The sequence below is a fragment of the Thunnus maccoyii genome, chromosome 9 (assembly GCF_910596095.1).
Source record: "Thunnus maccoyii chromosome 9, fThuMac1.1, whole genome shotgun sequence".
Classification (NCBI taxonomy): Eukaryota; Metazoa; Chordata; class Actinopteri; order Scombriformes; family Scombridae; genus Thunnus; species Thunnus maccoyii.
The window spans coordinates 23,845,210-23,872,937 of record NC_056541.1 but is presented as its reverse complement, the minus strand read 5'-3'; the positions used below and the strand labels follow the sequence as shown (position 1 = coordinate 23,872,937).

The following is a 27,728-nucleotide window of genomic DNA, read 5'->3' as shown; positions in this document are numbered from 1 at the left end:
GTATTTAGTTATAAGTATGACTGTGTGGAGCATACTGAGCATATGGGGGGACAAAAGACAAATAAATTACGCCAAGGATTAGTTTGAGAAGTATTTAGATGATATTTGGGGTATTTTAGAATAGAATTCAAGCTACTGTTCTCTGTTAATGAGAAATATTTTTACAGCTTTCTTTGAAGCCTACAAAGAAAGACAATTTTGGGTGGAGTCTCCCTTTAATATTCAAAACTTTTGGATATTTCAGGCATCGGGGGTTTATTAATATGACCACAAATCCACTAGGACACACAAAAAATGTTCAGCATCAGAGTGAGAAAGACCTTTTTCAAAATGCAAGATTCAACTTCTCCAATGACGCAACTACAGCTCCACTCTGTTCACAGGAACAATTAGACTCTGTTCTAATACTTGCTGGTATGCATACATAATGCTTGCTTTTTTGACCCTGCCTTTTCACATTAGCCACATCCAGACACCAAATTGTAAGGATGTTTTGGTTCTCAGGGGACCACACAAAATGAGAACAAAGTATGTTTACCTTTTGCTTGCGGGTCAGCAGAGAGCCAGCATATTGTAGACGGACACAGGGGAAAGTATGTATCAGAGCTTTGTCATTTATCACCGGAGCACTAACAACTCTGCAGCGCAAATAGCTTAATGGTCCAATTATTTCAGCAAAATGGTCACCACATGTTTAAAAGTGTAAATGCATTGATTCCAAGGCATTAGCTGTCCTAGAATAAATGTCTCATAGTCTGTAAACAAATAATCATGCATAAATATGTTGTCAAAGAGAGGAAAAACTATAAATTAACAGCCATGTTTCTATAACTATTTCATAATGGATTAAGCCTGTTAAACCACTTATGGTAGAAATGTCAAATATACATATTTGGTGCTTGATTGATCATCTATGGTGCAAACACTATAGGGGACACTAGTAGTCAGGAATTAAGGAATGAATAAGGAAAGTGGCTCCTGTGGAATTTAACATTTCTGCCAGTAAATGAAAAGATCCATTAAAAGCAATAACAGTCCCACATCAGAGTTGTACAAAGTGTATACAGCTCTGCTGTTGAAAAATAAATGACTATTGGTATTCTGTCCTTGAATCTTGAACCATCAAAAGTTGGTGCAAATGTGCAAAGTGAAAAAAGGTGTGAAGACTTGAATTCATTTAGTGATGAAACAGTGACCCCTGCAGGGGAGACTTGCACATTGTCATACACATGCAGCCAAATAGCCGTCTGATGAATTTCAAAACTTACTCAGAAATTGTGTAATGTTTCATCTAATATATGAAAGCAAACTATTTTCTGTTTATTTTACTATGTAACAACAAATGTATAAAATAGGTTGGAACCAATTGGCTCACTGCATATGCACATGTTTATCTGATTTTGTTCCAGAAATTTAAATAAATTTAAATAAATTTAAATAAATCTATCTATTAAAAAAATAAAGTGGATAGATATGAAATATATATTAATTTTTCCTGTTTTTTAAGCTGCCACCATTTTCTTGAAAGTGATGTCATACAATCCATATGATAAGAACTTATTGTGTTTATTGTGTGATAATGCAAATTGAAGCCAAATGTGATTCTTTTGACTAAAAACAAAGTCATAGCACATTCCAGCGAGGCTGCAAATAAAGTTGAACATTCCTACCAGACTGACTCTGCTGCAAGATTGCAAATAATGATACCAGCTGATTTGACTTGATGAAGGCAAGAACTAGATGGATTTATTTAACCATTTCCTTCCTTCTACACATACAGTACACTACATCTTTCAATATAACAACTAATCTTAGTCTATATTAGACTGCAGAAACTGAAATATAATGATATTATGAGCAAATCTCAGGGCAGACAACAGGTAAGCACTACAAAAGACTACAAAAGGCTGATGGTGGATTGCCTGCTTATATACTTAGGTAGCCAGCTACAATCAGCTCTTAAGTCATACAGTATTTGAATCTGATGCTATAATTTTAAATGGTTCATAAACATGATAATTTATAGCAGCTACTCACTGCAATAATCACTTTCCACCACAGACAGTTCAGATCATCACAGCTTTTCTCAATTGCTTAAAAATGCAATTCCTGATACATGCAGCACTCTCAAAACTTGACATGTAAAAGCCACACGACTCTTAGTTTTTATTACTTTTTGACATAAAAAACCCCTAAATCATCCAAATCTGAAAGTTGTGTTTCAAAAGCTGCTACACTGTAAAAATAATTAATTCTACCAACTGTAAATCTCACCTGTCTCATTGCTCATAAGAAAATATGCTTAATGACACCATGCAGCTTGAGTGTGACTTACAGTGTTATTAAGACTGAAGATCATTTTAGCTCACTTATTATGATGACATATTATCTGACGGAGCATCCATTAATTACTGTGCAGTACATTATAGGCACATTTTGATGTTGCTGTGCTCTATGTAGTTATATTCCCTTCAGTGATATCTTTACCTCATGCATATCAACCATCAATCCACTCTGTCTCTCCTCAGTGTGACATGCTTCTCCCTTAACACTCTGACAGTAGTGGAGGGACTCATCTTTCTGAGGATGTCTGACTGGGTGTCACTCTCTGAAACAAGGTGTGTCAATGTTTGACTTGTTTGAATGTGTTTTCCAAATGTGGCCTCGTAACCTTTAGTAGCACATCACCTTAATCACCTTAACTAACCTGTTCAGTAGACATTCTTCTCCCTCATGCCATGCCATCATGCATTTGGACACCACTTCACCTTTCAAATCAGCCTCTTGCCCCTGTAGCTAATAAACAAACAACTGGCTTTGCCTGACGAGCAAGGTGGACTGCTGCAGCCTGAATTTATCACATTTGTATAAACATATGATTCTTGCAAGGTTTAGAAAAAAAGATTTACGCCAAGTTCAAGCACGTTCTACACAGCTAGATGGTGCAAACATGAACAGTTTTAATTCATAAAGTTAATGAACTGCTGAAGTAAATCACTCCTGGTGGGGACCTGAGCCTGGAGACTGCAGCAGACTGACTGGAGCTCGTTGTTCATTTGACCAATCACATCGAGAGAAATCCAGCAATCCGCAAAGAGGAGCCGGAGAGGAGGACTCTGCCCAGTAGCATCTGCTCTGTTTGTAGCTCCGTTAGCTCTGTCATTAAGTTAGTTGAGCAGCGCTGTCACAGCCTGCCGGACGCAGACAAAGCTCTGCTGGATACTTGTCATTTTGCTGAGAGACCAGCCGGTGAAGTAGCTGAGCATGAATTAACATTTTTGGCGGATGATAGCTGTGGAGATGTGTAATAAGCTGCACTGGACACTAAGAACCTACCTGGCTGCCAGTCTGTCAACTGACAGCTGTCACCGCTCCTAGCTGGTGAGCTAACGGCTAACAAGTGTTTATTTTCGGGCTAATTTAGCACCTTTCAGAGTAAAAAGCGGTGACTTCCGCATGGACGCTGTATTTTACAGTTTCCTCAACAATATTTGACTCCGCCTGCTGTTCAAACCATGAGTTAGCCAAAAGAAACGTCGGCCAGCAGTGTTTTGGATATTTTGAGGTCCAGCTAGTTAGCTAGCATTTAGCTTGACGCTAGCTAGCTGCATTCATTCAATTATTGAAAAACTGCTACCGCGTTAACACCAGCACCTCAACCTACAGGAACTGGTGAGAGAATAACAACCATAATCGTTGTTACGATACCGACACATTTAGGATTTGGCCGTGATTTTGGATAACATCTGGGAGACATGAAGAAATTTTTTGACTCTCGTCGGGAGCTGGTGAGCTCTGGGCCTGGTTCCGGAGCCGGTGGAGGAGGCGCAGGTTCCGGCGGCGGTGGCAGCTTCATCGGACGGGTCTTCACTATTGGACGATATCAAGTGACCGTCGAGGAAATTGTCGCTGAAGGTGAACTATGTGGCTTTATGCAGTGTGAATTACATGTACATATAACATGTCTTACAACCACTTTTTACTGCTTTTGATTCACGAGCAAACATCTGAACTGCACCTGGCGGACAGTCAAGTAAATGTTAAATGAAAGGGCCTTTCCTTTAGCTAGACCCAGCTAGATGACCAACTTGATAATACCACCTTTAATATGTTATTGATAAGAAAGGCATTGGTCTAACCTCTGGTCATCCTTATTGGCACAAGCTATAGCAGTGGCCACCTCAGGTAGCTGGTGTCTTTTTTCTTTTTACTTGTCAGGTAGCCTTCTCCCAAGCAGACCTTTCTTTAATGACTTGTTTTCCTGTGAGTAATGATCACTAGGGTGAATAAATGAGGATTCAGTTCAACTGTTGGAGATGGTGTGTCATACAGTGACTCGCCTAGTCGTCAGTTGTTCAGGTACTTTACAGTACTGCACTTTTTACCTGAAGGCTGGGAGGAACATATAACTGGATTGTCTACTGTGTGTAAAGAACCAATGCCATGCTGAGTCATTAGTCTCAAGGTTTACAGAGGGAGTGAGAGATCACAAATGTAGTTAGGATGAACATTTTCTTGTTGGTTAGGTGGAGGAAGTGGCTAGAATGAAACTTTCAGAAAGTACATAACACATTGGGGGGGGCCTCATGTTTCTGTATCAAAACAGGTCATGTATGTTGACTGGTTGTAGGTGAATCCATATTGTAGAGTTAAATGGTGAGCAATGTTTTGATGGAAATTAGTATTAACACCAAAGCTCTTCCCAATTAACATTTTACTCGAACATCATTAAACAGGGCTTGTGATGGGGGTAACAGGTTTCCCTTGGTCATTTGTCTTTCCAATGAGAGTCTGCCATGCTCTGTTAGCTAAGGGCGCCTGTTACTAAATAATAGATGTAAGAATACTGATTAATTCATCAGTATTGTAGAAGGGCACCATCTGTTTGGGCACACCGTGGCTTTATGAATGAGTTGGACATGTAACGTCAGAGATGTCAGTCAGTGGGAACTCTTTGTTTATTTCTGGCCCACTATTTCACCTGTGAGTCTTGAACTTATCAAAGTTTGTGTCTGTAAGAACTTCACTTGAGAGAAGCATCATGCAGATTTGGTAATTGTAAAACCTTACAACAAGTTTTTCGGAAAGACAGTAAAAATAAATATGTTTCCCAAGATTATGCATCTCTGACAAAGTGCTAGTTGGAATATTTTTCTGAAGATCATATTTTCTTGCCCCGGCAGTGGACCTACTGCTTGCAATGTGACTCCTTTTCAGTGTCACCAGGCCTATTTATTCAGATGGTTTTAGTTGTAGTCTCAGCTCTTAGTTTCTGTTAGCTGGCTGCTGTCTACTCCCTCCCTGTGTTATCACTTTTTAACTTGGCTTCCTTCAGCTGAAACAAACAGTTTTCACAAAGTAAAGACAAAAACAGTCAGTGTAACATACTGGCATTGGTAAACCCCTTAATCACGTCATTTGTGTAGTTGTTTGCTTTAGACATTTGGCCTTAAGGCAAATGTCTGTGATTTGTTCTCAATCACTTGTCAGAGGATTTTCTGAGACATAGCTTTCTTTTTTTACTATCCTCAAGGCGTGTTTTCTTGTTTCTATATAGAGTTACTGCTGGTAACATTATCCCTCCCTGAAGATGTATGTAACATGTTGCATTGTTGCATATTAGACTACGCATGGAGCCCCAGTGAGTCATTCCCTCATTTGTAATCGAAAATCACCCAGTTTTCTCCGCACAAACTCTCTCAAGATAACACTGGATGGTCTGTGTTAATTCGTAGATGAGACTGTGCTGCTAGTGTTTCTTGCTGTCACTGCAGTGTCCTATAACCTTGCAGCAAACATGTTTGTAAACAGCATAGTAGTTGTCAGGACATGTGTAGTATCTTCAAAGCCTAGTAGTCATGTAAGCTCCATCACACTGATGACAAATTGTGGCCAACCTTACCTTTCACTGCGCTTTTCATAGCAGTGCCTAAAGGTGTATTTTCGTGTGCATTTGCTTGAGCGTGTATGCATAAGCTAGTGTGGTATAATCCTGACAGTCAGTTACGTCAAGGGGTAGTGGCTATTTGTGGCTGTGCTTACAGTTATTTGGTCGCACTGTCTACAGAGAGCGTAGACCACTGCTAAATGTTGCTTAAGAAGGCTGCTAATCCTTCTAATTTCTTACAGGCATCTCAGCTTAAACAGCAGGAGTTCAGCGGCCTGAACTCTGAGGGACCACACACACACACACACACACACACACAAGGCTTGTGTTCCGTGCTTATACAGTGTGCGTCCCTTTGCTCTGTATTTTGATTGGTCAGCTTGATATTGTCTTCATTGAACTAGAGCTTCAACAATTAGTTGATTAACACAGAATTAATTGCAACTATTTTGATAATTGAATAATCACTGCAGTCATTTTTTTAAGCAAAAATGCCAAGAATTCGCTGGTTTCAGCTTCTCAAATGTAAAGATTTGGCGCTTTTCGTTGTCATACATTATAGTAAACTGAATATCTATCGGTCCTGGACTGTTTGCCAGACAAAACAAGACATTAAAAGAAGTCATCTTTGACTCTGGGGAATTACAACATGTATTTTTCACAATTTTTGGACATTTTATAGAAAAAACTATTCATTGAGAAAGGCAGATTAATCGATAGTGAAAATAATTATTCGTTGCAGCCCTACATTGAACTACACATCTCAAGCACATTGCTTCTCTGTATCATGATAACACTAATTACTCAGCCAAGTGTCCTGCCAGTACACCTCACTGTGAAATTTCAGGATGTTAAATATATAACTGATGACATCAGTGAAATTAACTGTAATGTGTTATCATCCCTGGTGACCCAGTTCCACCCTGTCAGGTACAGAGCACTGACACACAATTTATTGTATTTATTGGATGTTCAAAGATTATTTTAAAATGTTGCTGACTCCCATCATATTCTCGTACTACATTAATTTCTTCAATATTAGGGCTCACAGTAATGTAGCCGAAGGCAGTCCTGATCAAACGTCAACCAGACTGGTCACGTGGAACTGTCCTTGGCTTAGTGATGCCAGCTGGATGAGTCAGCTCCGTGCATGGCATTAACACAAGCTGTGAGAGAAAAAATAATGAACACAAGAGCTGCAATAACCACAGAATTCAGACCTTTATAGTAAAAGCTACTCCTTACTGTTGACCTAAAATCTAGAGAGAATCAAACAGCTGAGGTCAGTTCATATCTTCAAGGCAGTGAAGACAGTAGGATTGATCCCATTTTAACGAAAAGTGTTCATATTTATCATTAAAAAATTTTTACAGCACAATTTGCACTAAGAGGAAAAGTGTGGGTGTGAGCTTTAGATGTAAATGCTGTCTCACTTGATTCAGGTCTATTTATGCATTTCTGTTGAAAGAGATATGCTTGTTTATCTGTGTGGTTGTTGGGGGTTTTAGTTGCCATGACATGAATCACACAGCCATCTTTTTTAGTTTTTCTTGAGTGTCATCAACATTGTGCCCAAAGGTTGGATGATGACTTCTCTCACTTCCTACATCCTGTGTCAGTTTTGTCCACCTCTCGCATCCTTCCCCTCAGCACAACTGCTGACTCATACAGCGCTGCTTCTAGCTCCTCTTAGCAGGTCACCAGCCACACATATTCCCTTTTAAGCACTGCCTCCCTTACTTTATCATAAAGATAACACCAAATTTAGATATTCAAAATATTTAAGCAGCAAATTCCATCATCATTCCATCAGTCAGCATCAGTTGCCAGACTTAGAGATGTCTGATCTGTTTGGGTCAGAGCACAGCTGAGGGATGTTTGGCTTGGAGACATTTTCAAAAAAGATAATTTATCATACAGAATCTAATGTTATTGGTCACTCTCACATATCAGAACTACATTGATGTTGAGTATGTAGATGTGCTGGAGGCTTTCTTGGTTACACTTGTGGGGAGCCACAAAATGTCAGCAACTCATAGTGACTAAAGTTAAAAGTGACAATATCCTGTTTTCAGTATTACTGCACATATCTAATACATATCCATCACAAAGTAAAGTATAGCACACCAAGTTGCTGCTATTGCTTAAAGTTCAGAAATGCAGTAGAATGGCATGTTTTGAGATGATAATCCTGAATAACAGTTTATTTAGTAGGTGTTTTACTTTTGTTATGAGTATTTGTTCATTCTCTTTTCTTCTTCTTTCTTCATCTTGCAGGAGGTTTTGCCATTGTGTTTTTGGTGCGGACTCATCAAGGGCTACGTTGTGCACTAAAAAGGATGTATGTCAACAATGAACATGATCTACAAGTCTGCAATCTTGAGATACAGATCATGGTGAGTAAGACAGTCCAGTATCTGACTGCTGAGTGCAGCAAACTACATTTTATTTTTGGTTCTTCTAGGAGATGGTCTTGTGAGCACAGAACAGAGAAGTTTACTCACTTGACATTTAGATACTTATAGTTTCCCAATTCTGTGGTCCCACTACAGGCTTAACGTCCTGTGTACTTAAAGTAAGTTAACAGAAACCAAAAAAATAATAGTTTGACCCACGTATAGTAACAGTGGTGATAACAGAAGGAGCTGGATTGTAAGTCATGATTGTAACATAACATGAAGAATTCTCCTGAAAATGTCGAATTGGCACTTTGCCATTTATAGTCCCTTCACCATCCATTTCCTAACCAAAGTCCTCACTGTAAGTGAAACTAACCAGTTCCTGTAGCCACACCCTGGGTGGCATGACTATCGCAGGGTGGTTATTATCATTACTCGTAGACCTTTGGCACAGAAGCAGCGTCTCTTTACAGATAAAAATAGAATGAATAGTTAGTAATTTACTAAGCCAAATGTTTAAGAGCTATAAATTCTATGAAAACTGTATCTTCATTGTATTTTATTGTTGCCTTTTCTGTGTTTGTTTACACAGAGGGACTTAGTGGGCCACAAAAACATAGTTGGTTTCCTGGACTCCAGCATAACTGCAGTTGGAGCTGGCGATGTATGGGAAGTCCTAATCTTAATGGACTTCTGTCGAGGTAAATCCGTCCACCCCCCACCTCTTTCTGTCTCGGCTCCATTACCCTCAACTCGTCACAGCATCCTGTTCTGTTCAAAGTATTCAACTGATGGTTATCAGAACTTCTGTTTCAGTCAATACAAAACTAAGCGGTGTTATTTATAGAAATAGCTTTATGTCAGTCGAAGCTGAAGTTGAAGAATTAACATGATTGTATTGTTATTGGAGTCTTTTTATAATACAGACAGTTTGTTTTGGAGCTTTCCTGAAATAAATTGGCACACTAGTTTCAGAACTGCCATGTGAGTTGTCTCTTTCCAAAATATATAAAAAAGAATATTTATTTATATAATCGATGAAGTTCATTAATCATGTCAGTTCTTTCTATAAACTACACAGAAAGTTATATCTTACAGTTTCAAATTGGCCAAAAATGTGAAAAATAATTCACTTTTAGGTATAATTCCTTTCATAAAAACATGTAGCATTAGCCATCAGGTAGGAACGGCGGTATCTTGGCATCAGCTGATCTTTCATAGTCTTTCATTTGTGTCATGTAGGTGGGCAGGTGGTAAATCTAATGAATCAGCGGCTACAGACAGGCTTCACTGAAGCCGAGGTGTTACAGATCTTTTGTGACACATGCGAGGCTGTTGCTCGTCTCCACCAGTGCAAGACTCCAATCATCCACAGAGATCTCAAGGCAAGTCTTTCTTTTCAAATATGCACATACTACTTACTTGCTGCTACTTGCATAAAGCTGGCTGATTGTTGACAGCGCTGATTATTTGGAAGTAATTTGTTGTGGGATTGTTGTTTAGGTCATGTACAAACAGTTCTGAGTGTTTTAATCTTGTTTTCCTCATGTAGGTAGAAAATATTCTTCTGCATGATCGGGGACACTATGTGCTCTGTGACTTTGGAAGTGCCACAAACCGCTTCCAAAACCCGCAGACAGAGGGGGTGCCAGTCGTTGAGGAGGAAATCAAAAAGTGAGTCTCTCTTAGCCCTTTAATTTACACCTTAAATACTTTCCCTTACAAATATTCAGACACTCATAGCTCTGCTGCTCTTAACATCAGGTACACTACTCTGTCATACCGCGCTCCAGAGATGGTCAACCTCTATGGTGGAAAGGTCATCACAGCGAAGGCAGACATTTGGGTGAGATAGACATTTGTTATGACAATGTCATATTGTGATGACTGCATTGATCACATTGATTAACTATGATAATATGTGCTGGACACTGAGCTCAGTTTACAGAAGGTGTGTTGGTCTTCTTCTCTGTGCAGGCAATGGGTTGTCTACTCTATAAGCTGTGCTACTTCACGCTTCCTTTTGGGGAGAGCCAAGTAGCAATCTGTGATGGCAGCTTCACTATCCCAGACAACTCCCGCTACTCCCAGGACATGCACTGTCTCATCAGTTAGTAACCTTATTCCTCAGAATATACTCACTATCCGTCTTAATCCATGTGCATCCTGTGTATGTGCAGACACTCTAAGTTTGAAGGGGAATTTTTATGCATCTGACTCTAAATCTAAATTTCCCTTGTTTGGTGATTTCTCAGGATACATGCTGGAACCTGACCCAGATAAGAGACCAGACATCTACCAAGTATCCTACTTTGCCTTTAAACTGACTCGACGAGAGTGTCCAGTTCCAAATGTACATGTAAGTTCCCACAGTGAGAGGAATGGCAAAAATATGAGAGGAGAATATGTTGAATATTAACGTTTGGGTCACTTCTTTTTTATCTTAAATTAGCTTTGTTATGTTTCACGTCTCATTGCATTCTTAAGAAATAGTTTAGTATCTAGAATGAAATTATATTGGATGGAAGCTATTTGTCCATTCCTCATGCCCTTTTCTAATGTATTTACATAGTAGCTCTCCTCACATCTCACTGGTGTAAGAAACTCTTTGATTATTCTTGATCAAATAAAAATTGCAAATGTCTTTACTGTTGTAGAATTCGTCCATTCCTACAAAACTTCCTGAGCCCATCAGAGCCAGCGAAGCAGTGGCCAAAAAGAGTCAAACCAAAGCCAGGTGAGTGACAAGCAAAGCATTTGGGTGTTATCATTATAAGAAACTTGAACGTTACCAATCAATTCTCTACTTCTCCTTTCATCAGACTCACAGACCCCATTCCTACCACCGAAACCTCAATAGCGCCTCGACAACGGCCCAAGGCTGGGCAGGCTCAACCCCAACCGATATCAGGCATTCTTCCCATCCAGCCAGCTCTGACCCCACGCAAGAGGCCCAATGTGGCTGCTGGAGCACCGCAGGCCATAGGTACAAGTAGCTCTGTGATAATGTGACAGTTATCCTGCTAATAATGTACTCAAACGGACATCTTGCATTGGATTCAGCACAGTGAACTGCTCAGTAATTTGACTCTAAAGCCTTGTATTCCCAGTGGTTCAATTAGCCCATTCTCGAAAGGCTTTTAATTGTCTTTTTATGAGGCCTCTGACGTTCACGATTTGACAGAGCCATCCATTTGTGGCCCACTTGCAAAGACAGAATAAATGGTGGCATGATGTCACATTAATTACAGCAGCATACTCTCATATTTTTTATGTGCAGTTCTGAGTCACTTATTCGCTGGGTGTTCATCCAAGTAGTTTTTGAGACATGAAATGTAGATTGTATTGAGGAAAAAACAGAATCTGATGAAAGTGAAGATAAAAGTATTAGCTTTCCAAAATATTACCAGTAATTGAAAGACTCTTTCCATCTGTCTAATTTGAGGGTAATATTTTTTTTCAAGGAAACACACAACTGCACAAAAAAACACACTTTTCATTTTTACAGCATGTCAAGAGTTTTTGTACTTGACAGCTTGATGAAAACAAGAACCCATACAATTGTTATTTTATGAGTTTTTCATCAGATCAGCAGAAATGTGGTTGCATTTAAAAATAATACTTTTGATGTGGTAAATGATAGTTCTGTTTTTCTTCTCATTTGTGCTAGCAGTTGACGTCACCTATTCTTTTGATTTTCCTCCCCTCCAGGTTCCAGTGTCCCACCTTCAGCTGCAACTGCTCAGCAAACTGCGCCGCAGTCAGTTCAGACCACCAACATGCAGCCGCAGGCTACACCACAGCATCAGCAGCTCCTCATGAAGCAGCAGCAAGCTTCAGCCTTCTTGAGCCCACAGAGTAACCAGCAGGTAAGCATCCTGGCAGAACAAGAATGGGAATAATATCTATCTCCACATGTTTTTAGTCTACATTATAAAACATTATAAGGCCTTTTGAAACTAACTATGTAAAGTAAATATTTTTTATCCTTGAGGATGTTTTTCACTGAGCATTTCTTATTCCTTTAGCATGCTCATGTTTGATTTTCCACTACATCTCAAGAACCACTAACAATAGGTATATGAGACATTAAAAAGCAAGACATGTTTTCAATATTTGCAGGTAGAGTACATGAGTCCATCATATTCCTGTGTTGGCATTTGAAAAGCCCAGTATCATGATGTGTGTTATTGACCATTCATAAAAAAGAAGATACTTGTGGTGCACGGGGACAACGTGATTGCAGGTGTTGCCAGTGTTTTTATTTTGACTGACCACAATACAGACACAGTGTGGATTATCAGTTTGCTCTACATCACTATCAATGCAATAACATACACAATATGATACCACACAGATTTTTCTGTATTGAGCCTGGTAATGACACATACTCTTATACACAACGGCTAAGATTTCCATGGTTAAGTATCCATGAATGAACAGTCACACCTCAGATTATTCCTTCTCTTACTGTTTTTTGCCTGGGCCTCCCAGTCCCTGGTTTAAAATGTGTTTCTGTTCCTCTAAAAGCTGCTGTGGTTCAGTGTAGTTAAAATTCTACCTGAGATCTCTTCATTGTGGGTCTATTCTACAGACAGAACTTGATCTTTTAGGAACAAAAGATAATTTATTCATAACACTGTAGGTTTGTAAGCAGCTGAAAATACTTGTCAAAGTGCAATATTTCATGAGAAGTTGTGCCTAAGTTTGAAAACCAGGCCTTCCTCATTATTGGCTGTGTGGTGTTCCTATGTAGCATCAACTGACACAGAGCCTTCATCCTCAACAGCAGCAACAGCAAACAGCTTCTCAGGCATCTACCCTGCCGCAGTCCAAAACTAAGCCTGTTCCTCCTGTTGTTACTCTGCAACACCAGCAGCAGCAGCAGCAGCAGCAGCAGCAGCAGCATGAAGTCCATGAAACAGCAGCTCCCCATCTGACCCCCATCCCTGAGTCTGCTGTCATTGGTCCTGCAGCTGACCCAGATGTGGTGGTAACATCCTGCTCATGCTGCCATCTGCTGCTCTTTTAGGCCAGGGAGTTAATTACTAGCTCCTCTCTAACGAATCATATCAATTTTTTTTTTTTTTACCTTTTTCCTCTTCTGGGGCTCTGGGAATGCAGAATAAATTTAATCTGGCAATATGAATGCCATGTAGCTAATGCTTCCTGTCAATCTTTATTAGAAAGACATAATTGCTGCAGTTACATAGATGTGGTATAAATCACCTGACAACCAAATGATTTACTCATTCTGCATCACTTCTTTCAACTGTCAAAATGATTTTTTTCATACTTGGTAGACCCTAGTGTATGTATGCATAAAATGGTTTAATGGTTTGTCAGTTAACTCTAAAATCAACTGGTGCATCTGTTTATGTCCAATCTCTCTACTTGATTGTCTTCCCTTGTGTATAATGTTTTTTGGTTTTGTTTATTTTCTCGTTTTTAGTTTTCATAGGCTTGTGGTTTTGGAGGAATTCATGATTCATCTTCTTCTGATTTTCTTTTTCAGTGGATCTAGCTCGCTTGTTTTTGTATCTTCGGTTGTCCGATTTTCTTGTTTCCTTTCATTCACTAAGCAGATATTCACATTGTCAGCATGGACATTTTCTCTCATTTCCCTCTCTGCGTCTTTTCCTACTCCCTACAGCCGGCCAGCCGAGGGATTCACAAAGTCAGCTCCTTGACACCCCCCTCATCGCCGAAGATGGCCCCCAAGAGTGGCCATAGACGCATCCTGAGCGATGTCACTCACAGTGCCGTGTTTGGAGTCCCGGTCAGCAAGTCCACCCAGCTACTCCAGGCAGCCGCAGCTGAGGCCAGCCTCAACAAGTCCAAGTGAGCAGAATTATCTCCCTTCAGTGATCCATGGATGAAATGTCCTTTCATGGCATCGAGTGAGCTCAGAAGGGCGATAGACAGTCCATTCATGTGACAGAACCCCAAAGGAGAATAAATGACCCTTTTATATCCCAGAGGATCCAGCTTAAGAAGAATCACTCAATTCAATCTGCGAATAACTCCGTTCACTCACTCTTATTAGCATACATCAGTAGGCCAATGTCCTAACATCCTTGATTAAACGTCACTGTGCACTCTTACCTTTGTTTATGTTAACATCTCTGTGTACTGCAGATCAGCCAGCACTACTCCTTCTGGCTCCCCCTGCTCGTCCCAGCAGAGTGTGTATCATCAAGGTGACGGTGAGGCCCCGTCAGCCCTCTCTGCACCCAGCACTCAGCCCAGCTGGAACCCCTTTGGGGATGATAACTTCTCCAAGCTAACAGCAGAGGAGCTGCTCAACAAAGACTTTGCAAAACTAGCTGAGAGTAAGTTCAACATGTCCACTGTATGTTTACACTCAGCACAGCACTGGTAGAGAATCGTGTAACGTAAAACTACTTGCTTTTTGTTTGAGCACAGCTGCTGCTCAAGGAGAGAAGGCCATGGGCTCCAATGAAAATCTCATTCCAGGGCTCGATGCTTTTCCAGGTAAGGCTTTGCTTAATTCTTCTCAGTACTCTCTCTCATATGTTTGCATACTGCCTTTAATAAGAGGCTCATTTTGAGGGAGGTGGATGTCTACCTTGTGTTGCATTTCCATAGTTGTCATAAAAGTAGTTCATTTGTTCTCTTCCATCTTTATTCACGGTGCAATCTTAAGCTGAAAGACCTGCTGACATCCTGGGTGCAGGTTCAGCGTTGTTGAGTGTCCCGGACCCTTTTAATACCCTCTCCCTCTCTGACACCCCAGGTAATTTTCTTGTCTCTACCTGACACAGTATGAGCCATGCCTTTGATTCTGTCAGGCCTCGGGCTCTACAACAAATATATTTTAAGGGCTTATGAGTCACTATTTTATGTTTACCGAGGCTGTTTGCTGGATATCAAGCCTCCCAAAGGCTACTTTGTGACTGCTAGTTTCATGGTTTGGATTTGTACACGGCCCTATCTATGTTGACATAGCAAGCAGCCTCACAGTGGCTCCTTGTCAGTTTCCATGAAAAGAGGCAGTGGCTACAGCTAGATCGCATCTCATTTGCAGATCTGTGCTTTCACCGTTGCCTGGTAACGCGAAGGACAAATTCTTCTTTGTTAATTGGATTGCCTTACTGCTGGAGAAGCCTGCTTACCGGTGCCACTAAGAACTAGGAGAAAGTTAAGCATACTGTCTTGTTAAAATGATGACCCAGCTTTTTATGTTCTCCTGAGTTTTAGCCTTTAGCCGTTTTAGAGGTGCGTGCATCTTAGCTGGGTAACCTCCTTTATGTAGTTGCTGTTTAAGGCATGAACTGAGAGGATAAAAATGTTGAGGCTATTACATAATCAGGGTGTGGTTAATCTTCTCTACCCAACCTAAGCTGTCTCTTTAACTCTCTCTGTATTGCTCACTGAAATAGGATGCACACAAGCAAACATAGTCTGACTTTTGCTGATGGAGCGTAGAAAGCCCCGTCTGAGTTCGTCTGTCGACAGGAGATTGATACACAGCCACATTTAGGATAAGGACGCCTTTGTTGCAATTAAGTGGGAAATATACTGTAGCATACTGTGTGTGTATATATATATATATATATATGGCATTTATAATACCACACATTCTTTATTGACTCTACTGGGAGATTTAGTTTTTTGACATTTAGGATTTGTAAAAAGCTTTTCATCAGCGTTCGCCTCTCTCCTGTAGTGAAGGGGGCAAAAGGTCACATCTGCTGTGCCATTTTCTGAGCCAACACATTCCTTGTCTAAGATCCCCACCCCAATTTTGCCCCATAGCAGTTTCCTGTAAGTATGAGCTGTGGTGAAAAGCATTTAATTTCATGCATGGACTACATTTCAGCTTAATGAAATCAGTAATCTGTATTAATAGTTGATTGCAAGTCTTGATGTTTAAGATTTTAGCGTGCAGGGAAAAGTCGTGTTAACAAGGATGTCCTCTGCTCAGTTGTCTGTACTGGTCCAAAACATGAGTCAAGAGGGTTGGCATCTGGGGCGGTGTATGCTCACTATGTTTGCTGTGGCTTGTATAATTACATGTGTGCTGTTTGTACTTAAAGAGTGTGAAAATTTCTCATTGTTTTCTTCAGTATTTGTTTGGCATGATAATATTGCTGTAAAGTTTAGCAAGTTTTGTCCTCACAGTGCATGGGACTTCACTCCTCTAACTGCTCTTGGAGTGTGTGGCTGTGGTGGGCAGAACTAAATTAACTAACACATCAAACAATATTTTTTTGTGATATATTAAGCCACCTGTAGGCCTGTCGCAATACCGTGCTATAGACAAGCCAACCGTGGTGGATGGCAAGCAACCACCGCAACCTTGCTAGGTTCACGTTATTTCTTTTTTTCATGAGGCTAGGCCCTTCTTGTTTTACACGTCTTGAATGCTCGGCAGCTACCTCAGTCAGGCAGCTCCAGAGAATCCCACCCACCATGCGTTGCCTCTCGCACACTGATTACCAGCTAACCTGACGGCCCTTGTAACAGATCCGGGCTTGGGGTGAGCTGATCGGAGGTTGGTGCTGATGCTCGGTAGTTAAAAACACGTCTGTATGAATATTTTGTCTCAATTATATGTTTAAACTCGCCTGAGTCACTGCATGGCCAAGCGGGTTGCCATTTAACATGCAAGGTAAAGTAGTTTTCCACCAATCATACAATCTAAAGGCGCGTCCAGTTAGCCTCCATTGATAAATCCCAGGTTTAAGGGGACTCGGCTGTAGATCAACGTTGTTTCCTGCCACAACATGATTTAAAGTGTTTTCTGTGTTCATCAGGTATTGCTGCCGACACATAATCAGACATAACATACTTTGATTTTCTCAAAAAAAAAAAAAAACAACTAGCGCTAATACCGCATAGACCACATACCGCGAGCCACCCTGAGTCAACACAGGGGAAATTCCTTCATGCGACAGCCAGAGCCACCTGGTTCTCATATTTTATTCTTAAAAATGCAGGCAGCTCAATGTCTGCTACATTAAATGTTACTAACCTGTAACTAACTTCACAATGTAATCGTTTCTCACATTGCTGAAGTTTCGTATCTCTTTTTTTCTGCTCCTTGTTTATTTGTATGCAAAATCCTCCCTCATTCCCTTTCTCTCTCTCTTGCCATCTGCCATCTTCCGTCTTTTCTCTCTGGCTCGCTCACAGAGAAGCTGATTGAGGGACTGAAGTCCCCTGAAACTTCTCTGCTGCTCCCTGACCTCTTAACCCTGGCTGACCCCTTCAGTAGTTCTGCAGAGAGCACCACCAATGGTACCAGCTCTGTTCTTGTCCCCTGCCTTGCTGTAAAATCACCCCTCTGCTATGCATGCGTCTGTCTTGCCTTCCTTCTCCTCTTTCTCTCACATGGTCATGAACTCAGAAAGACCCGCTGGGGAAAGGAGCGAAGAAGGCCCACGTCAGTTTAATTCCTGTCAAGGGAATTTGTTTTTGTGTACAATATTAATAATTGCTTTATACTGCTATTCTTTCCTGCTGTTGTCTCCATGTAGCAAAAGCAGAGGTGTGTGTGGATTCACTGATTCCTGGTTTGGAAGCCCCCCAAGCCCAGCGACATGCAGGCCAGCCTGAGCTCATCTCTGCCAGCATGCCAGGTTAGCATCCTGGACCACAGTATAAGAAATTCAACAACTTAATTGCTTGCGGCATTTTAACAGTAAACAAGTAGAATTGTTTCCAGTCGTAGCCCTGATTCCTAGTCAATTTTGAGCCAATGTTTTATTGAGGGCGTTTTACAACTGCAATCACTTTATTTTTGTGAAGAAAGCAATTTATGAAGTAATTTATTATTGACCCTCATCACTGCGCCAGATCATGCTGTCCTGGCAAGAAATCTGGAGCACCCAGTAATCTTGGTTTGTCACACTTGCAAAATAGCAGCAAACTTCAGTGACACAGTGTCTGCGGACAACGACCCCTGAGGTTTTATAGGGTATGAAGCAGTCTGCTCAATGAGAACACTGAACAGATTTTTTTATTATGAATACTAATCTTGCTCAGAATTGACCCATAGTCCACATTCTTCTGTAATGATCGATATTAGTTACTAGCATATGTAGGCTAGTGACTCACAATGTAAATGTTGCTCCTGCCTCCTGGCTTTGACCTTGTATTTTGTTATTTATGTCCAGTGCGGCATATTTCTGCTGCAGGACACTGCTCCACCAGCGGAAACTTTCAGATTTTGCGTTTTGTTTTTTTGTTGTTTTGTTTTTTTTTTATGACAAGGGATTTCTTTGAATGTTATAATATAAAACAGTGTCTTACTAACAAAATGCGCTCTGCTTCTTAAAGCTGCAGTGCGGGACTTTTACATATAAATGAACGTTACATTCAAGCCCTTTCCAAACAAGTTCACACAATGCTAATTAAGCTTTTCACCGCCAGATAAAACTCTGTATTTCAAGGAGTTTTTAATCTGGTGTCTGGTATGACATTCCCACACTGGCGCACCTGTAGTGGTGCGTTTTACGTCAACCAGCAACTGTCGACAGGGGCGGACTGTCCTCCGTGCGCTCCAAACATGTTGCGTCACCGGCTCACGCATGTACTCTGGAGTTACATTACATAACTACTATTTACTCTCACGGCCAGAAGGGGGAGACAAAAGTTCCGCACTGCAGGTTTAAGCTAACAATCTTTTTTTTTTTTTTTACTTTGGCCCTTTCTCATTCTGGCTTTGCTTCGTCCTGTCTCAGACTCTCTCACTGGGGAGGACTCTCTGCTGGGCTGCGATCTGTTATCTCATACTTCTCCTCATGCAAACCAGTCTGTTTCTGCTCTCCCTTCCTCCTCCGCCTGCTCTTCTGCTCCTCCTGGCTCCGGCTCTGGATCCTGTCTGGAGGAGCTGCCGCCTGGTCAGACAGCCTCTGGTAAGACCTCCTCTTAGCTAGCCTTATGTCTGTCGGGTGTTTTGGCCAGTGAAACCATCGCAGACCACAGATCCTTCCCAAAACAGGAAGGCCTGTTCAGACAGAGAAAACAAAAACTGAGATACAACAATGGAATTGGACACATTAAATGACAGCTTCACAGACCCTTGACTCATTTGTGGAAGAGCCAAAAGCCACTTAAAATGCATGGCTTTTAAATACTGTTACTGCCCTGGCTCCATCTATTTTTAATCGACTTGCATCCTCCTTTCTTTTTTGCTCTTTTCTTTGGCTGAGTTAACTTCTTTCCCCTTCCATCATTCCTTCACTTCCTCTTCCTTCACCGCAGACTCCGCTTTCCTCATGTCGTGTGGGGAGAAGGGCAATGACGACGAGTTTGACCCTATTCCTGTGCTCATCTCCAAAAACTCAAATCAAGGTAAGATTAACAGAATCCCGAGATGAGCACACACACCTGCTGAAGCCCTCGAGTGTGAGCCGAGTGATGAATGATGTAGCCCCTCATTCAAAGGCCCCGTCACCACAGCTTGTTCTGTCACTGGTGATGTGAGAAGTCTTGTATGGGTGTGCTTGGCACATTAATGCTTTTCATCCCATCAAGCTCTCACATCAGTGAGCTTTTTATCCCTTGTTTTAATGTTATACTGCCAGTGATCCTTCACCCTGCAGGTGTTTGGCTCTTTATCGTTTATCTTGAAAGTCCCCCTCATGTTAGAGTGTCATTCCCTTACTCTCCCCCTGTAATGATGCAGCTGTATAAAGATTATCCCAGCTCACTCTCTGCCTGTTTCTCTTTCTCTTTTTCTGCCCCTGTTCATGCATCTCTCTGCTCTGCCATAATCCCCCACCCACCCACCCCATCCTCATCCTCATCCTCATCCACTCCTTGCTCTTAATTTCTCCATTAAATCTCTGTTAATATTACTTATTCTTTTGCTTGTTTTTCACAATCTCCCTCGGCTCTTCCATGTCCATCTCTGTCTCTGTCTTTCTTTCTCTGGCACGTTTCAGGTGGTCACTCGCGCAGCAACAGTGGCAGTTCAGAGTCCAGCATCCCCAACTTGGCCCGCTCCCTTCTGCTGGTGGATCAGCTCATCGACCTCTAGAGGGGGTGGGAGAGGTCGAAGGGGCAGTGTGCAATCCTAACAAGGGGACAGGGGAGGGGGGGCCGGGGGGTAGAGATGGGGAAGCAGGGGCATTTAATGTAGCACCTTATGAAGTGAAACAGAGCAGCCAGCATAGATCGGTTCAGTGGAACCTTTCTCTTTATGTGCCTCCTTGGCCTCGACTCAGTCTCTAGTTGCCTGATAAGCTGGTTTCATGTATCTCTGCTGGCCGTTGACATTCCCATGCTGGTAATAATCTTTCATTCATGCCTGAGCATATCGTCCGCTTCTGCCCTGGCTACACCATGGTCTTCCTCATGCTTTCCTCATACATGCATTAATCCCTCATCGAGTGTACTGCCACAGTGATCGACTTCCATCATATGCACATGTTAGACTGCCTGATCACAGCCGCATCGTGTTCACTTTGTGTATTTGTTCAGGGTTGAAGCTTTATTTAAACAAGCCACCTGCAGGCATGCTCATCTGTGTCAGGGGTCTGACTTAAGAGTGAGGAGTGAAAATGTTGTAGGCCTCCTGGATAATTTGATGCAATTTCCTATGAAAGCTTCGAACATGTTACGTGTGCTTACAGGTAGCTTAATTACTGACCGAGCAAAGACACACCCTGAGTGACCCACTGAGAGCTGTTCACACTGATTTAACCAGTGATGACAAAACGCCTGTCTGGGCAGTCTTGACAGGTTTTCCGTACTGTTATGTTGTGAAAGGAAAATGTGGCTTCCTTTTTCATACGTTTGGTTCGAACACATACAGGACTGCGCTACTGTAGAAAGTCTTTTCAATTCTATTAACCTACTTCCAGATAGAACAATAACCATTTTAAAACAGGTATCTCGTCAAATGGATGATGTTAACATGTGTATTAAGAGCTGCAGCTTCAGCATGACTCTATCGCCTCACGCTGAATATTAAACAGGGTATTATTTTCTCCATCTGTAAATCAGTGACCACGTCTCGAAATCCTGAAACTGGTGAAATCAGTGTTAACACGGCTGATTCATGTGGCTACATCACCATGGCAGGATGCTTTCACCATCAGCATTATATACAACATATGGTACAGTAAGACCATTCATGGTATATTTGCATTTTATAAATACATCTTTTTATGTGTAGGCCGGGTCACCTTCATATCTTTGACCCATTGTGAATATAAGCACAGCAGAAATAAAAGGGGATGAAATAATATGAGCTGTAGCCATGCCAAAGCTAAAAGAAAGATTTTATTATTATGCTATGTTTCAGATTATGCCATGTGTTGCTCTGCTCTCAGGATCAGTGAAGATGACCACTGTTTAATAGAGTGTGGCACGATATTATAGGTTTCATCCAGTTTTTTTGTTTAATCTTTCTTTTTGGTAGTTACTAACAAATAAGCTTTACATGATAATGTTTTCTCCCTTTCCCATCGACGCCCTCTCTGTCTTATCTAGCCAGTTCATTCCTACCAGATACCTTGACGGCCAATATGACATTTATTTCAATCTGAGGAGATGTTCCAAAAAAAAAAAGCCAACAACTCCTTTGTATGTACATAAAATCATTGTTCAGATTTCCTCATTTTGCTTTTGTCAGCACTGGTGAAAGTCTTTTTTTTTAGTGTGTAATATTTAAAGGCATTTCATCTATCATTGTATGAATAAATGTGACTATTGATAGTGCTTTAGAATGAATGTATGAACTGAGTACCATTATGATATATGTAAAATTTATAAGCATATATAGATACAGAAAAACAACAATAATTGTGTATGAATCTGTATTTAAGATGTTGACCTTTGTCCAAAGTCCTTCTGTCTTATCTCTCCATTCATGTCAAGCATTCAAGCTAGTGCTTTTGTTTTGAGATGTCGTCATCGATAAATGAAACAAAGTGCTTATGATTCACCTGACTGGGATTGTATGTTTTAGCTCTCCATCCCAGTTCTCTCCATAACAGTGGTACTTGTAAGTTATATGACTGGAATGGATTTAATCCTGTTCGGGCAGCAAAACGGAGCTCATGACGGAATTTACTTCCTGATATCTCTGCTGCACCTTTCTCCTCTGATAAGTGTTCTCTCTCTCATTTGGCTGCGGATCATAAGTTAAGGCAGTGTGACTTGGAAAAACAGCTGTACAAGTCACATCAGCTTTACATGTGATGGTTACAGTTGCTACAACTGGCTCTGTGTCAAAAATCCCACCGAGTATTATCTTTTTATTTTGGCTCGTCTGTAGCCAGAAGTCCATCACACAAGTCTCTTTTTTTTTTTTTAGACTCAATTTCACCTCAGATGAATATCAATCACTACCATGACATTAATGTAGGAGCGGAGCTTTCATAATGCACTCAGTCGGTATTAAAAAATGAGTTGCTATTTTTTAATACAGTATAATGCACAAACAAAACATCACATTGATCCTGATAACACTGGTATATGCTGTGTAAGGTTGGGTGTTTGGGACATTCATAATTTCTCTTCCTCCCCACAATTACATATTGTAAAGGTTAGTCATAGACATACATACTGTAAGAATTGGCATGGGCAAATAAAACTATGCTTTCTTCTTTCTCTCCATCTAATATTGTTCAGTTAATTCATTCGCATTCTTGTGGCTAATCTATGCAATCCTACAACAATGCTTCATGTTCCTATCAGACACTCCAGTATAAACTTCTTAACCTTGGCCGTAGAATTTTACTTGTGTTGCTGTGTGAAGCCAATGTACTTATTGTACTGGTTGGGCTGAAATGGTGATAGTTGTACAAATTACTTTCATTATATCAAAATGTTTGACATGAATTGGCAGCAGACGTCCACACTGTATGTCAAAGCAGGGCCGTTATTAAGTGTGTCCTTCTATTTTTATGAATTAAGGTTCAAACAGAGAGACACTGAATAAAACTAATTAATGTGAATGTACATTATGTCTCTTTGGGTCACGTTTTTATTCATTTTTACCTGAAAGAGAAGAAGACACAGCTGCCTTAAATGACAGTGTTTCACTTGGCTGACAGATTAGTTTTCCAAATTAGATTGCAGATACTCTAATCTGACCACAGTAACCGCTACGGCCCTTTCTGCATAGATTTCAGTGCTTCTAAACCTTTATCATTTTGTGTGGAAATACATTTGCAGCTCTTAGTTCAAGTAGCATCAGACGTGTTTGTCTGATAACTTGCTCAGTTGTCCTTTCTTCTGGCAGACTGAGCTTTGCCCTGAGATTTAAAGGAAATTACCAGTGTTTATTCTAAGCTTTCATTCTTAATACTGCTTTCTTGCCACCCTCCTAACTTCTTAGTAGTTTTATGCTTCTTGGAAGTATTTTAAAATTGGATTAGTGTTCACTGCTGGCATTTGGTTCCTGAATTGTGTACAGCTTGTTAGTTTGTACCAAGGACAGACAGACTATAGAGTCTATTAGCTGTACCAATGCAGATTAAGTTAAATTGCTAGTTGTTATTCCACGTGACTACAATTTCACTATTTTTAGTTGTGTTGGAATTCAGCGCTGACCAGTGAAATTATATGTAATGCGTTTTTCACTTAAATTAACTCGTGTAAAAGTTTGATATGTTAAATTGGCTGTGGAAAATTAAAATAGACCAGCGATTAAGCAAATCACCCAAGAAAGTAGTGAAACAAAACAAAAAAACTGGTGTTTTCCTTTAATGGCTGCAACTAACATCTTCCCAAGAGCTGCCAGTTAACAGCCGCTGTCGACACTGCTGAGGTAAGACTGATCTGTCTCTGCTCATCTGTGCAAACCTGTCTGTCCCTAACTGCTCCCTACCTATAGCTGTGAAGGCTCTTTTTCCTTGTTTCCACAGACCTACCACTGACTCCCTCTGATCTCACCTAAGCACAATCGATCCTAACACAATCCCATTGTTGACATTGTTTCTGAAGGTTGAGCGATGTGGATACTGCAGCTGTATGAGACCAATTTGTGGAAACAAGGTTATTTAATGTTGTAATGATAGAGCTGCGTAGTCTTGTCTGTCTTATGTGATGTGTTCAGAGTAGACTGTGTTTGTGTTGTAGTCTTGTGCTGGTTCCTCACGGGTCGCTCTCATAGACTCTTCAGTTGTTAGAGATGATCCATCAGTCATACAGTATGTCGTGTGTGTGACTGAGGTTTGATGCCCTGGTAGAAATATTGGCAGCTGGACCTCAGATGGTAATGATTTAAGAAGGGTTGAGGTTTCTTGTTGATAATATTTGGACTGTTTGTAATATTTTTGTTCACCTCTGATGTTTTTCTCCATCTCTGCTCTCTAATACAGATGCCCAAGGGGAGAGTAATGGCTACTCTGTGCTTGGCGAGGGACAAGAGACTGAAACTCCAGAGGGAGATTCTCAAACAAATGTGGGATGTGTTCACTCCAGCGATGAAGATGAGGAAAAAGAAGCCCACAAAGAAGAGCAGCAGGACCAAGAAGCCATTGAAAGTCACGCAGTGGCCAATGACTGCAGCGGCTCCAGACCTCTGCTGCTCGACTCAGAGGAGGAAGAAGAACAAGGATCTCAGCTGGCCGTCCCCTCATCACCGCACTCCAGCATAGTACCAACACAACCGTCTACTACCTTCCATCAACCTACTCCAAGTACCTTTGCTCAGAATCATTCCCAGCATGCACACGAGCCAGCAAAGGGGGCGGACGTCGCTGCAGATGTCTTTTCAAAAGCCCCCTTTCGTGTGGCGCAAGAAGAATCAGGAGATGTGTTTGCCAACGCTCCGTTTCCTCGCGCCCCCGTTGCAGCTCAGCAGCCATTCGATGTATTCTCACAGGCTCCTTTCGGAAAAAGAAAGGACGCCACGGGAACATACCCTGAGCAAGGTGTGTTGGGACAGGTTACCCCACAACCATTCCGCCCGCAAGCTCTGGCCAAATACTCCCGACACTTTGAGGGACCTGTGCCCCAGCAGCCCATAGCAGCTCACAGAGTAGTGTCTAACGTGAGCAGGCAAACTGCTGTGGGATCAGTCCCTGTTGGACCTCTTCACTCATGGACCTCAGAAGTGAGCGCTGTGGATCCCTTCGTCTCTGCACCTTTTCACCTCAAGGCCCCACAAGAAAAGCCCTAAACCCAAACTCAGGTCAGGGCAATGGGTATCAGCGTCACTGAATTATGCAAGCTATACCAGGCATACTGCATGCTGTCACCAACGCCGCAGCCGGACTGCAGGCCTGCATGGAAATCATTCTTAACTGGCTCGAATTAGTTCTGATAGTGCGAGGTTATCTTTACACTTGAATGCTCTGTTAGAGTAAGAAAACTGACATCAATACCAGACTCCTTGTCACTTTTTAATTGTCACATCCTTTCACCTTCCGAATTGTCATTCATCCTTTCTGGTACGAACATCAACACAAAGGCGACATGGTGGTCAAGCATATGATTGTTTTCTTGCCTACCTCAGTTACTTTTTTTTTTGTCAGCGCTAAAAAAAATATCACTCAGTGAGGGAGTTGAGATTGTCCGCAGCCTTGGCAGTTTGATTTGAGCTTTACTGTGAAACCATGATCTGATAACGCCTCATTTGCTGTCATTCCTCCACTGTATTAGTTCTCAGAAAGGACTGATTCAACTTGAATCACAAGATCATGGCTTCACGGAAGCTGGAAAAAGGAAAAGACACTGTGTATAGCACTAATATGGAGTAAAACCTAGTCACAGATGATCCGGAGTCTCTCAATAGGAGTTTCAGAGAAATTCATCTGTAATTACATAAAACAAAACAAAATTAAACTGCCTTACAATTATGTGCTTAAAGCCAATTGTTTTTGGCCCTTCGGTCTGACAGTTTGCATTTAAGCAGATGCTGGATAATGATGCAAATAATTTTTGATGGTGAAAACCTTTTTGTTTCATTCCAAATGTTTGCATTTTTTTCATGTATATTATGTTCGTGGTCACTGTCCTGTCTCTGATGAGAGTGGAATATCAGTGTTTATTCCATGTGGCGTATGCACCTTTATATAAATGTTAGGCATAGAAAATACATTATAGTTCCTATGTTATAAACACGTAGAAGATTCACCTTTTTTGTTTTTGTCTCTCCCTGTTTTACAGGAAGTTATCTCTTAAGCCTTACACTCTTGCAGTACTTACCTACTCCCACATCAGACAGTGTAAATTGTATCACTTTTTTTTTTTTTTTTTGCCCTCCTAAAAAAAACTGCTGCATTTACAGCACCAGTCAAAGTTTGAACACACCTTCCCATTTATTTGAATGAGAAAGTGTGTCCAAACTTTTAACTGGTACTGTACATCATTTTATTGCACTGGCATCCAGCACCAAATAGAATCTCGTACAACTTCCTTTTTGCTGTGTGCAGTACGCATACGCACCAAGATATCCATTCAACTCTTTAATGCATCTATATTGTAGACATCTCTTTAAACTCCATATGTGTACTAACTGTGATTCCCGCTGATGAACAACTGAAGTAACAACTCCTGCAACTTTAATAATGCTTTTCCTGCAGTCACATAAATATCTACAGCACTTATCCTCAGCAGTTCCAGTCAGGGATTGTAATAATAGCGTCTTGTAAGCAGGATCTGGAATAGTGACTGACGACATTCCTTTACAATTTATTTCCATCACCATTTGGAAATGTTTTATTGTCTGTGTGCTTTGTAAAATCATGAAGCACTTTTTTGGTTCCCGCTATGGCACTGTTAAGAAAGGGGATCCAACCTGTTTCAACCCAAAGTTTAATTCACATTTTCTTCAGTTGCAATGTAAAATCTTCTGTTTTCTGTCTTGAATTGTACAATCTTTTTATAAATGCTCACTTTTCTCACCCAACTTGTATAAATGAAGGTTGCACATAGTCACTGACACAGAGTCAGGGTTCTCTAAGAATGTGTTTTGATTGTAACACAGCTGTAAAATGTTTTTCGACCAGTGTTGTATAGGATGTCCATCGAGCATTCAACAGCTGACATACTGTTGGATTAAAAGGCACTCGAAATACTTGTGATGCTGCACAGCCTTCCTTTCAAAACTGTTGTAAGTCATAAAAAAAATATTAAATGAATGTAAATCAAGTTTTGGACCATTGTTGCAGTTATTTATCATCACTGAAACATTCAGTTGTGGGATGCAGCTAAGTACATTTACATAAGTATTTTATTAATACAGCTCAAAGAATAGGTTCACAATGTTTCATGTCTGTCTTAAAACATAAGTCTGGTGCCCATATGAACACACACATATGAAAGAGGTTTTCCTCACTGTAATCATTCCTCCTGTTCATACTGGCAATTAAAATATCCCATTCAAATGTGTTTTCAATGTAAGTGATGGGGGCCAAAGTCCACAGTATATCCACACAGTCAGTCTGATGCATTTAAGTCTTTTGGCATCAAATTCCCACTTTGTGTTTCCCTGTTGACAGTGTTTCCCTGTT

General features: G+C 40.9%; 1 protein-coding gene across 12 annotated transcripts; it reads left to right on the top strand.

Moving 5' to 3' along the window:
* The first annotated feature begins 2,988 nt into the window (after window positions 1-2,988).
* On the top strand, window positions 2,989-27,366 carry LOC121903680 (AP2-associated protein kinase 1-like). Of its 12 annotated transcripts, XM_042420961.1 has the most exons (22): window positions 2,990-3,381; window positions 3,721-3,915; window positions 8,165-8,283; window positions 8,879-8,987; window positions 9,529-9,671; window positions 9,839-9,960; window positions 10,051-10,132; window positions 10,264-10,396; window positions 10,542-10,645; window positions 10,944-11,023; window positions 11,109-11,272; window positions 11,998-12,155; window positions 13,076-13,279; window positions 13,940-14,127; window positions 14,425-14,618; window positions 14,713-14,781; window positions 14,954-15,043; window positions 17,446-17,550; window positions 17,790-17,891; window positions 18,996-19,169; window positions 19,519-19,608; window positions 24,591-27,366. In XM_042420961.1, the coding sequence occupies exons 2-22, from the start codon at window positions 3,756-3,758 to the stop codon at window positions 25,391-25,393; spliced, it is 3,393 nt and encodes a 1,130-aa protein (XP_042276895.1). In that variant the 5' UTR covers window positions 2,990-3,381; window positions 3,721-3,755; the 3' UTR covers window positions 25,394-27,366. The 12 variants fall into 12 exon arrangements, with proteins under 12 accessions (XP_042276906.1, XP_042276907.1, XP_042276895.1 ...); XM_042420972.1 differs by lacking the exon at window positions 24,591-27,366 and adding an exon at window positions 20,202-20,301 and having other exon boundaries at window positions 2,989-3,915; XM_042420965.1 differs by lacking the exon at window positions 18,996-19,169 and having other exon boundaries at window positions 2,990-3,915.
* Window positions 27,367-27,728: the final 362 nt, after the last annotated feature.